Genomic DNA, 12,335 nt, shown 5'->3' with positions numbered 1-12,335 from the left:
CGTCTGTCACATGATAGGGAGGGGAGCATGGGCTTTGGGGTTGGAAGGATCTATGTGCAAACTCTGGCCACTCACTTGCTAGCGACATCCCCTTGTGTAAATCTGTTACCTCTTGCTTTTCTCCAAGGTGGGCTTAAGAGAGGTGAAAATGTTCACCCCGCAGGATTAAAGACGAGGTGTACCGAGTAAGAATGCACCAAGCCCTGAGCTGCAGCTGTCACTAGTTAGGACATGGTCACTGCGGTATAGAAGGTGTGGCCTAACACTATGACACTGGATAAATCATTTCCCCTCTTTAGGCCTCAGTTTCCTCCTCTGTAATGTAAAATAAGAGGTTAAAGCACGTGACTCTAGAGTTCAAGAGCACTGTATTGGAGACATCAAGGTCAGGAAAATGACTGGGGTGGGGAAAGGAAGGTTCTAGGTCTTCCAACACTTCAAGGTAAGGAACTGTCTTTATTTCACCTATTGATATAATAGAGTAAAAAAGAAAGATTTTTTTTTTGTAAAAGTTAAGAAACTAACTGCTTTAAAAATGGAAAGACTGGGTGACCTCTCCTCACCCCAGGTATTATGGGGTCTGTGATGGAGGGCCGTGAACTGGATCCGATGCTCTCATATCTTTAACAACCAGAGGGTAGCCTTGATGGACCAAAGAAGGTGCCATCCCAGGGGCACCTGGAGGTGGGGCACAGTTACGGGCTGCCAAGGTCATGGCTCCATCACCCCATATACCTTCCCCCCACAGCCACCCCTTCCCCAGACAGCCAGTCCTTATCCGGAGGGTTCTGGTCCATGCACAGCTGTGGGGGGTATATCTGGTCCATGCATGACTGGGGGCTAATATTCTACCCTTATGGGGTTGACCAAAAGCCTGTAATAGCTGAATACATGGAAAGTTTACTGGAGAAATAAGTAAGTATTGCTCACAGACATTTCTGTGCCACTGGAGTTGTTTTGAAGCTTTAAGAAATCATCACTACATTGTGAGAATTTAAGGGGAAAAAGTCATTGACAAGCTGAATATAAGACAGGGTTTTTCTATTTGTCAGATTTTGGAAATAAACTGTGTTTGCGTGTGTGTGTGAGGCATATAGTTTCATATTTCAACACACATGGGTGATCACAGGGAATCGATACTGTACCACTTTCATGAAGAGAACAGAACTTGGAAAGTTGGGTGTCTTCTTAAGGTTTTTGATCACCACCGATTCCACCCTTTCTCCTCCACACTCCACAACAAGACTGGGGGATGTGATAGAAGCCATCTGGAAGTTTTTCATATTTCTTAAGCCCCAAGCTAGAATCTATGAAAACAATTTAAAGAGAGGGGAAGGTAACTCAGCACTTTAAAAATAATATTCAGAAGGAAAAATTCTGTCTTAATTACTGGCAGTCTTTAAGATTAATTTGAACATTATCCTAGTAAGCTTGTAGGTGGTTAGAAAGGTGGTTAGAACATTATCCTAGTAAGCTTGTAGGTGCAAAGAAAGTGGTTTTGCCCCTTTCTTTCTCCTGCCTGAGCCCCTAAAAAAGCAATGCAGTTAAGAGTGTAGAAATCAAATCCTGTCTGTGCCATCTAATAGCTGTGTCAATGCTGACGAGGTAACTCACCTCCCTATGTCTCATCTACAAACAAGACTGATCGTATTATCTGTCATAGGGTTATATTGATGATCACCTGTAAACTTCTTCTTTTTTTTTTTTTTTTCTTTTTTGAGACAGAGTCTCACTCTGTCACCCAGGCTGGGGTACAGTGGCACGAACTAGGCTCACTGCAACCTCCACCCTCTGAGTTCAAGTGATTTTCATGTCTCAGCTTCCCAAGTAGCTGGGATTACAGGCATGTGCCACCACGCCTAGCTAATTTTTGCATTTTTAGTAAAGGCAGGGTTCCACCATGTTGGCCAGGCTGGCCTCGAACTCCTGACTTCAAGTGATCCACCTGCCTTGGCCTCCCAAAGTTCTGGAATTACAGGCGTGAGCCACTGCATCCAGCCCACTTGTAAACTTAACACAGTGTCTGACATGCAAGCATTTCGAAGTGATAGCCCCAGCCTTTGAGAACTTTTAGCAGGACAGCCAGAGAAGGGAAATCTTGGGGTGTTAACAGCTGCTTGACTGGACGGGGAAAGTCTTGAGAGTGGGCCAGACACTGTCTATCAAGCCACCTGGTTGGGGTCATCAGCTTGTATCTGACATGTCAACATTGCTCACTGCTCCCATCCAACTTCCATCTCTGCCTCCTTGCCATGCCCCCATCTCTCAGCATATACACTCATTCTCTTCTGGTCCATCTTCCCTCTCCCAGTTCTCCAGTTGACCTGAAAAACTCAGAAACCTGCTGGCTCCCAGTAAATGAGGAGTTTAGATGCCCCCAGGAATGTTAGAATTGACCTGTCCTTGTTGCTTCAACAAGCCTTCTACTCCCATGAATATCTCCAGTTGTTGGACAAGCTGTAAAGGAAGTTGGAGATAGCAAGATACGCAGCAGGATTCTATTTTCTATACGAAAGATTCCTGTCCTGCAGTCACATCCGTTTGATTTGATGAGTAACACGTGGGGAGCAGCATACCTCAATGGCAGTGAGCTGGACCACAGGCCTGATCCCCTGAGGGACCATGTATAGATTTGGCGCCCTTTGAGGGGGAAGAATGGGAAGGTTGGAGCCATCCTGTGAAACAAAATGGATATGTCAATGCCTCGCTTTAGTTCAAGCAAACAGTGCCTAGAATTAACACACATTTTAAGCAGCTGACAGAATACATGAGGAAGAACACAGCAATGTACCTTGCCCCTCAGAATCAGCTCTGCAGTTACAAGAACATCCCCGCAGGCTTTGTCTCCGTTCATTACTGGTTGCCAGAGAAGTTTGGGTGTGATGTCCATTTCTGAGTTCAGTTTCACCAGAGGAGAGAAAATGCTTCGTCCTAAAAATTCATCTTTGCCCTAGAGAAACAAAATGATCCTTAAATTCCCCAACAATCATCCCTTCAAATCTCCATCATCCCCAAGTTATCTTAGAAATTCTAAGTGACCTACCACTTGGTCATTGTCAAAAAGTTCCATGATAACTTTGGGTGGATTCTGCAGAACTGTTTGGGGTTCCCCATAGATTTCAACTTCATCGAATATAATTGTTTGGTCCCACGTGGGATTCAGGGTTGAATGGATGATCTCAGTGGTTTTGCTCCGATGGAGGAAACAGACATGAGCATATGGATCTAAAACAGAAAAAGAGAATAACAATGGGGCCATGGCTAAAATCTAACTCCCCAGAACCACTCAGTGCAACCATACTCTTTTCCTCTGGATATAATGACAGTGGGCTCTCACCACCTGCCTGGAGATAGGGTTTCTAGGGAGCAGGGAGTTCCCCATGGAAGGTTCTGGCACTGCAGCAGAGGCACCTGAAGTGAGACCCTGATGTGTATTGAGAGGTCGCTCTTTGGAGTATGTCCCCACCAAGGTTAATGGGGCCCACAGTTTTTCTCTGCAAGAGCACTGCACTCACGGTTGAGTGAGGCTCTGCAGTCAGATACACCTCAGGTCAACACCCACCCTTCACCCCTGCTGCATAACTTTGAGGGAAAAAATAATCTTCCTAAACGTTGATCCTCTCCTCCATGCAATGGAGAAAGTAATATCTGCTTCACAGTGTTGAGAGGATGAAATAAGGAATGTTAGCTACTTGGGACAGAGCCCTGTCCTATAGGAAGTATCTGATAAATGCTAGTTTTTATTATAGTTGTTTCTAATGTTGATGGTAATCCATTCATTCAGCAAATATTTATTGATTTCCAGGTCTCAAGAGTATAACAGCAGCTGGAAAAGCTCAGATGCTCACAGAGTTTACAATCTGTGACAGCAGAAAACTTCGTCTCACTATACTTAAGAATGGAGAGAAAGCAATATTATGTATGGAGAAATAATCCATGTTCTCCTCCATGCTAAATAATTTCATCAAAGATTTTGCAGTTGCCTAGGGGCTGACTTAGCTGAAAAATAACACAATATCTAGCCTGAAACTCTTGTATAAGTCAAAAGTGCTTGGTTTCTAGCAGTGGAGCCATCATATGAACCCTTTGCTTTTGCCCTGATGATAATTTTTCTATCTCAAACTGCAAGGAATGCGCTTAGAGTTTTATGAAGCTTTAGTCAAGAATTTTGGAAAGGTTTTTTTTAACTTTCAGTGATAGAGTGCCCCCTGGTGGAAAATATTTGAAAATGTCTTCAAAGACCCTGCTGCAGATGTATATTGCAGAGATAACCTTGAATCTGGTCAAATTTGTAAGACAAGGAAACCATTCACAAATATTGGTAAATATTAGTGCTTGGAACACGCTTCAAAGTTGATGTAAGCACATGAGAGTGTCAGTCAAATGCTTTAACACACTTTCCATTTGGAATAAAAAAGTGCAGCTCGCTGCCAGCACTCATTTCTCAGGGCAAATGGGAAATGGGTTAAGAGGTGTTTTCACAGAAGGCCCAGGGAAACTCTGCTGGGCTTTGAGTCCCAAAGTGGAATGCTCCCCAGATAGCCTGAAGTATCCATGGTTCAGCAGCAAGGACTCAAATCCCCAGACAGGCGTGTTTTCCCCTCCTCCCCCGTCCCTTGCCAATAGCCTTCCTCTCAGAACCAGTCCAAGGCAACAAAAGCAGCTGGGTGTCAGTGCAAGAGAAGACAAAACCTCATGGTTTTATGGTATTAGGAATGTGGGGAGCAGGCAGAAGAGGAGGTTAAAATGAACTCCAAACTGCTCAAAAGCCTGGTGCTGTAGGCAAATGGGCAAACTTGTCATCTTTTTGATACCTTGAAAGAGCCTGCAGAAAAACTTAAGGGATCTTAACTTACCAATCAACCCGAGGGTCCAGGGATGAAAACACAGCCATGTACATAAACAAAGATGAGAAATCACTTTCTCGGTGCTTCTTACTACTTAATCAATTAATATCTATTAGTACCAAAAGTATCCTCCATGTATCACTAGCACCCAGCAATGGTGCCTAAAGCATTCAGTGATGATTTATCTAATGACTGAGCAGTTTGCTTCAAGCATGCAAAAATAATCTCAACATGTAGAGGGTTTTTGTTGTTAGAAATGACAAAAAGCATTCACTCGAAACACAGAAGCAAAATAGCATGCTATGTAATCATGTGTAGCATGCAGATTTTTTTTCCTTTACCTGAAAAGCTATCCTTGTCTAAAGCCAGGAGGTTTCTGGCTTGATAGACATAGCAGCGCAGATGGTAGATGTAGACTCCTAAAAGAACAGGATGAAGATTACTTACAAGAAACGTAACACTGTAAACTGCTATTTTACTGGAATATTTGGAAAAAATACATGTTTCTAATAAATGGGTCACTTGAATCTATTATAGTTCCCCACAGCAAAGAGCACATAGAATAGTGATGATGTGGCCTCTCAAAGTAGTTCTATTTCCTGTAAAATAGAACTTAATTTTTAGGCTGGGTGCAGTGGCTCATGTCTGTAATCCCAGCACTTTGGGAGGCTGAGGCAGGCGGGCTGTTTGAGGCCAGGAGTTAGGAGACCAGCCTGGGCAACATGGCGAAAACTTGTCTCTACTAAAAATACAAAAATTAGCTGGGCATGGTGGTGCACGTCTGTAATCCTAGCTACTGAGGAGGCTGAGGCACGAGAATCACTTGAACCCTGGAGACGGAGGTTTCAGTGAGCTGAAATCACGCCACTGCACTCCAGCCTGAGCGACAGAGTGAGACTCGGTCTTAAAAACAAAAATCCTATTTTAAAAAAATACTACAGTAAGCTCAATGCAAAGTGTATCAATCAGGAAAACATTACTTTTGTTGTAAACTAACTGAATCTGGGGTACTGCTTATCAACACAGACCTTTAAAATGAAACTGGGTCTCCAGCAGTTATAGAAATGGGGCTTTCTATACTAGCTCAGCATCAGATCTGGGAAACAGTTATCGTCTAGAAGATTCTTTGACATTTCAAAATATTCATACTCCTTTTATTATTATATTCTGTCTATCACACACACATTCGCGCTCTCTCTCTTTCTCTCTCTTTGTGAGACAGCAGAGCATTATGATTCCGTGCACAGATTCTGGGAGCTCTACTGCCTGATCTAAGCCATAAGACTTTGGGCAAGTTATTTAATCTTCCTGTACCTTGGTTCCTCCTTCTGTTTAGTGGGGACAATAATAGCACCTACCTTATAGGGTTGTTATGAGGATTAAACAAGTTATAACATGTACAGTTCCTAGCCCATGCTAAGACCTATACAAGCATTTGCTAATGTTATTGTAGAGCAGGTCTGTCTCATTCCAAAAATCCTGAAGATTATTATTGAAACCAACCATTATTTAAATTTTGGTGCCCTTTTTCCTATAGTTAAAATTTCAATTTTGGGGGCTTACTAGACAGAATGAGCACATATGAGATAGACTGTTAAAATCAGTGATCTGACCACCCTTCACCTTATATATGATATGGTTTTCAACTGTATTTTTAAAAACTCCTTTCATCAAGGATGAAAATGAAAGTCATGTTTGCATGAAGAGATTTCAAAAGTCATATTCGGTGATTTGAAGAGTTTCCTTAAGATAAAAGTTACAGAAGTGGAATTCACAAAATCATGTTTAAAATTCACTGCTGGCTGGGTATGGTGGCTCATGCCTATAATCCCAGCACTTTGGTAGGCCAAGGGCAGGTGGATCACCTGAGGTCAGGAGGTCGAGAGCAGCCTGGCTAACATGGAGAAAATGCAAAAATACAAAAAATTAGCTGGGCATGGTGACGTGCGCCTGTAGTCCCAGCTACTCAGGAGGCTGAGGCAGGAGAATTGCTTGAACCTGGGAGGTTGCAGCGAGCTGAGATCGTACCACTGCACTCCAGCCTGGGTGATGGGGCCAGACTCAGCCTCAATAAAATAAAATAAAATAAAATAAAATAAAATAAAATAAAATAAAATAAAATAAAATAAATAAAATAAAACTCACTGTCAAAATTGCAGGAAACAATGGGGGTATTTGCTCCAAACACAGTGGTGGCGCTGTGCTTCTGTTTCTCCAGGCTCTTCTCATCCCCATCTTCTGTAGTGTCTGCCCCCTGAAGTCAATTAACAGAGTCAATTAGCAGAGAAGTCAATAAACACTGCCTAAAAGCAAACCAACCAACCAAGAGGCAAGAATAACAAATGGAATTCTAGCTTCTTAAAGATGTTATCGTGCAAACACCCCATTTTTTAAGATGAATAAGTCCCAGGATAGCAAGTGACTTCCCTGAAGTCGCCTAGCTGGAAAGCAGCCAAGCAGGAAGTGGGAGCCAGCCCTCCTACCTCGAGTCCAGGTTTGCCAAACCCTGCTGCTGAAAGAAAGGGAAAAAAAGGAAAAATGTAGAGGATAAACAGGGAGTAAAAGGATGGGATAAGGAAGAGAAAGAGCAGCAGCAGCAGAATACTGTAGGGTCAGAGTGCAGAAATACAAAAATAGGCTGTTGGGAAATGGCTCCTGACCACCCTATTGTTTTCGATCACCCACCGCCATTCTCCTATTCCTTCCTTCCACCTGCCTGCTTTTCCCCCCGCCCCCCCCTCGACTTCTTTACTGTGCTTCCGTATGTTCTTCTGTATTGCTCTCTAATTTTGTGAGCTAGCCTTCTGATTTCCTCCCCCACACATCTGTATATTTATGAATATACTTATGAATATTTTGTTGAACAGTTGCAGTTTCCAAGATATGATTCAAGGAACTTGTGCCTGGGATGTGAATAGATGTTACCTGAAACAAGGGTCCTGGAACAGATACATTTGGAAAACGCTAGGTAAAGCAGGTGTGTAGACAGTAGTATTTCTTAGGACACTCCTGTGTTAATGGTCTATTCATTCTACATGAGGTATTGAGCACCCAGGATGTGTGGCTTTCCCTCAACCTGTTAATATTTGCCATCTTATAGTACCAGGGTTACAGGGACCTCTATGGAGTTGGCAGTGCTGTATCCAACGCTCATGTATTTTCTCTACACCAATATGATCTGCGCTCTGGCAACCTAGTACTTACAAGGGCACCTTCAAGTTTAAAGATGGCAGCTGCACCATGTGTTTCTGAAGGAGCCATTTTTCTCCTCCAGCGTCTGCGGCGGAAGGTATCTGAACTACGTTGTTTCCAGTGAAATTTCCAGCCAATTAAAGAAGCATATTCCCAGCCCTCTTGGTCTTCCAATTCCTCCATGGCCTAAAACAGAAGTAAACATGTTAATGATGATGACGATGATGATGATATTCCTTATATTGATAAAACAGCTCATATGATCAATCAACAGATACACAGTATTCAAAATCTACTCTGTGTCAAGTATTGAGCTAGAGCCAGGAATACAGAAAAGAAAAAAACAGACAGGACCTCTGCCTTGCAGAGCTGATGGACAGCAGGAGTGCAGAGAGATAACCAGGCAATGACAGCACAGTCATGGACATACCCTCAGGGGGTGAACCTCATTCAGATTTGGGGGTGGGTGAAGCAAGTGGATTCTTTCTCAAATTGTCTTGTTTTCTCACTTCATTAGTTCATAAAAATGTTGCTACTGGGATATAGTTTGTAAAACATTAGTTTCTCCATTTTACATATATAAGAAAAAATTAAATGCCCCCTCCCAGGTTTAAATGTCTTGCCTGAGCTAATAGCTGCCATAACTAATAATTAAGTGATCTGAATATGTTATTTCTGTAATAACTAATAACAAATTCGTGTGGTACTTTTTAGCTTAAAAACTATTAATTTACCAGTGGTATCAGTTTTCAATGTTATATTCTATTCATTCGACAAATCTGAGTGCCCACTGTGTGACAGGGATCGTGTTAGGGGCTGAGGATGCAGTGAAGAAGAGATAGGGTCTTTGCTTTCATGCAGCTGACATTTTCATGGCAGAAATTTGATTTAAATATCTTAAAAGTATGACTGGATTTAATAAATGTAAAATAATACGGAATAATATTTAAGATCTGAGAAGTGAGAGCTCCATGTGAGTAATTATTGTTGGGTCTGTTTTTTTCACTTTGCATAAATGTAAAATACAGGTTAAGCATAATCTTGTACCTGACCCTCTAGTAACATAAACAGTAGCAGTGAAAAATTTCACATAGCCAGAAGTAAGGCAGGTTAGGAAACATGATCAAAGTCTCAGCAATACTCGTTAGAGCTGGATCATATCCCGAGCCTTCTAACAGATGGCTCAGTGTTCTTCCCACTTCAACTTGGTGCCCTCGTGTGGAAGGAGAGCGTTCAAGCACCTTCAGAAACTTCTCACCCCATCAGACTAGGATAATCAAACAATAAAGAGACATTCATTAAACTAAAGAGCTTCTACACAGCAAAAGAAACTATCATCAGAGTGAACAGACAACCTACAGAATGGGAGAAAATTTTTGCAATCTCTCCATCTGACAAAGGGCTAATATCCGAATCTACAAGGAGTTTAAGCAAATTTACAAGAAAAAAACAACCGTATTAAAAAGTGGGCAAAGGACATGAACAGATACGTCTCAAAAGAAGACATTTATGTGGCCAACAAACATGAAGAAAAGCTCAACATCACTGATCACTAGAGAAATGCAAATCAAAACCACAATGAGATACCACCTCACACCAGTCAGAACAGAGATTATTAAAAGGTCAAGAAACAACAGATGCTGGTGAGGCTGTGGAGAAATAGGAAAGCTTTTACATTGTTGGTGGGAGTGTAAATTAGTTCCACCATTGTGGAAGACAGTGTGGCGATTCTTCAAAGACCTAGAACCAGAAATGCCATTTGACCCAGCAATCCCATTACTGGGTATATATACCCAGAGGAATATAAATCATTCTATTATAAAGACACATGCATGCATATTTTCATTGCAGCACTCTTCGCAATTGCAAAGACATGGAGTCAACCCAAATGTCCATCAATGATAGACTGGATGAAGAAAATGTGGTACATACACACCATGGAATACTATGCAGCCATAAAAAGGAACGAGATCATGTCCTTTGCAGGGACATGGATGGAGCCAGAAGCCATTATCCTCAGCAAACTAACAGAGCAAAAGAAAACCAAACACCGCATGTTCTCACTTATAGGTGGGAGCTGAACAATGAGAACACATGGACACAGGGAGGGGAACAACACACACTAGGGCCAGGGGGTGGAGGGAGGGAGAGCATCAGGATAAATAGCTAATGCATGCTGGGTTTAATATGTAGGTGACAGGTTGATAGGTGCAGCAAATCACCATGGCACACATTTGCCCGTGTAACAAACCTGCATGTCCTGCACATGCATCTCGGAACTAAATTTAAAAAAAAAAAAGACTCATTCATTCATTAGCTCATTTATTTGACTAGATTATTTACTGGGAACACATTTCTGAGTTAGCAAGGAGGATACAAAGATGACTGTGGCTCCATCTTTGCTTCCAGAAGCTCACCATCTAATAAAAATAATGTCATAGTACCTACCAGAGTTACCCATTCTGTGGAATAGAGAGAGTTCTTGTTTGGACTTAGCCTGGGTTCCAACACCAGCTTTGTCACTTACGAAACACTTGGCCCAGAGCAAGTCTATTTAAACTCTGTGAGCATTATCTATAAAATGGGCATAAAATCCAAACCTTACAGAATGTAGATGATGCATATTCAGTACCTAGTATTATAGAAAGCCGCTTCTATACATGCTACTTATTATTGAGTGTTATTGTTCTATTTATTATTATTCCATTTAAAGCTTACAATACCCTAATTAAAAGGCATAGATATTATTCCCATTTTGCAGATGAGAAAGAAAGGGAAGTCAGGGTTTGAATCTTTACACATCTTGTTCCAAGTCCTGAGCTATTACCGCTACTATATTATGCTGCCAAAATAATTTCCGTTTAACGCCTCTGTAGCAGTTGTCAACATTTAGCCTGCCTGGGAATCACCTGGATGGTTTGCTGAACTGCAGATGGCTGGGCCTGCCCCCAGGATTTCTAAATCAGGAGGTTTGGGGTGGGACATTTCTAACAAATTCCCAGGTGATGATGATATTGCTGGCTGGGGTGGGCTCACTTTGAGAACCCTTGAGTGGAGTATTAGGCTCTGGATTTGCAAATATTTTCTACAGAAATGGCTAGTTAGCTGGGACTTCGTAGTCAGGAAGGCAGAGCTCCCCAGTCCAGCTCCCTTCCCTTGCTTCTCTTACCCTTGCGGTGCTTGAAGCAGTCTGTGTTAAATCTTTCTTGCGTTTTCGGACCAGCCTTCGCCGTCTATGAGTGTGGTACATTTTCTCTGCTGCAACCCAGGATTTGGGCTTATGATCAGGAGGAATCGTGATTCCATATTCCCAGCCTGGAACAGAGTTTGTGAATGGTTACCCAAAAGAGATGCATTTGCCAGATCACCAAATAAACCTCCAGGAAACAGTCGGTCACTCTCCCTGCCCCCAGATGTTCTGTACTATCATGACCGAACACGTGGCCGTTTTCACTTTGCTGGGTTATTCAGCCAAACTGAATACGGCCTCATTCCCATTCAGCTCCTCAAAATGCTTCCTTGGTGGCCATGTTCTCCCCCACTTTTATGCTTCCAGTCATTCATGGTAATTGAGTGCACTTAAGAATAAAGCACAGTTCAAGAGGCAGGAAGAAACAACAGGTATGCATGTGGACTGTGCAGTTGCACAGCCTGGGTTCAAATCCTAGCATTGCCACATGTTGGCTGTTAACTAAATAAGTTTCCAGCAAGTTGGTAAACCTGCCTATGGCCCAATTTCCCCGCTGTAAAGTGGGGTTATAGGGTTACAGTATTTTAACACTATCAGAATAACATATGCAAAGCATTAGGGCCATACTTAGCACATAGTTATTGCCTAGTCAATGCTAACAATTATTCTAAGATCTGGTGTGTGCATCGAGATCAGCGAGGAGCTTATAATCGATTTGAAATCTTCTGGGTCAATGCCAGTTCTATGCACCATGCATAAGGAAAGAAATGAATCAGATTTTCTCTTTTGAGAATTCCAAATGCTACTGTTCATTTAACTTTAATTACGGTTCAGAAAAAGACAAACATCAGAAGCTGTATCAGTAGTCTGTATCACTGCTGCATAGGACGACTTTAAGGGTAGTTTACAGTTCTCTTTTCTGAGTCAGGCGGGCTCTGAATGTGATGTTCCCAGGGAGGATATGGGGTGTGGTTAGAATAGAGAAAATCTTGACTCCAGCTCCCTCCCAAATTCTCATCCTGGATCCCCAAGCATCTCAGTTGGCCCCATCACCTGATGTTTTTCACTCTTAACACCCCCCTGCCCACTTAGCACTTGTCCATACA

The 12,335-nt window shown here is 42.3% G+C and overlaps 1 protein-coding gene across 2 annotated transcripts in view; it reads right to left on the bottom strand.

Moving 5' to 3' along the window:
- The window catches only part of MYOF (myoferlin), a 176,743-nt gene that overhangs the window by 42,022 nt on the left and 122,386 nt on the right, over positions 1–12,335 (bottom strand). For both annotated transcript variants that reach the window (XM_055255282.2, XM_055255290.2), the window contains 8 exons: positions 11,209–11,354; positions 8,052–8,225; positions 6,993–7,101; positions 5,189–5,266; positions 3,044–3,225; positions 2,792–2,950; positions 2,577–2,675; positions 1,146–1,307 (listed from right to left, as the gene is read on the bottom strand). In XM_055255282.2, the coding sequence (XP_055111257.1) occupies positions 1,146–1,307; positions 2,577–2,675; positions 2,792–2,950; positions 3,044–3,225; positions 5,189–5,266; positions 6,993–7,101; positions 8,052–8,225; positions 11,209–11,354 (1,109 nt within the window). The remainder of the gene's footprint in view (positions 1–1,145; positions 1,308–2,576; positions 2,676–2,791; positions 2,951–3,043; positions 3,226–5,188; positions 5,267–6,992; positions 7,102–8,051; positions 8,226–11,208; positions 11,355–12,335) is intronic.

This window comes from Symphalangus syndactylus, chromosome 2 (genome assembly GCF_028878055.3).
Source record: "Symphalangus syndactylus isolate Jambi chromosome 2, NHGRI_mSymSyn1-v2.1_pri, whole genome shotgun sequence".
NCBI classification, from domain to species: domain Eukaryota; kingdom Metazoa; phylum Chordata; class Mammalia; order Primates; family Hylobatidae; genus Symphalangus; species Symphalangus syndactylus.
Note: the sequence above shows the minus strand (reverse complement) of the source record. Positions and strands in the feature narration are given on the sequence as shown.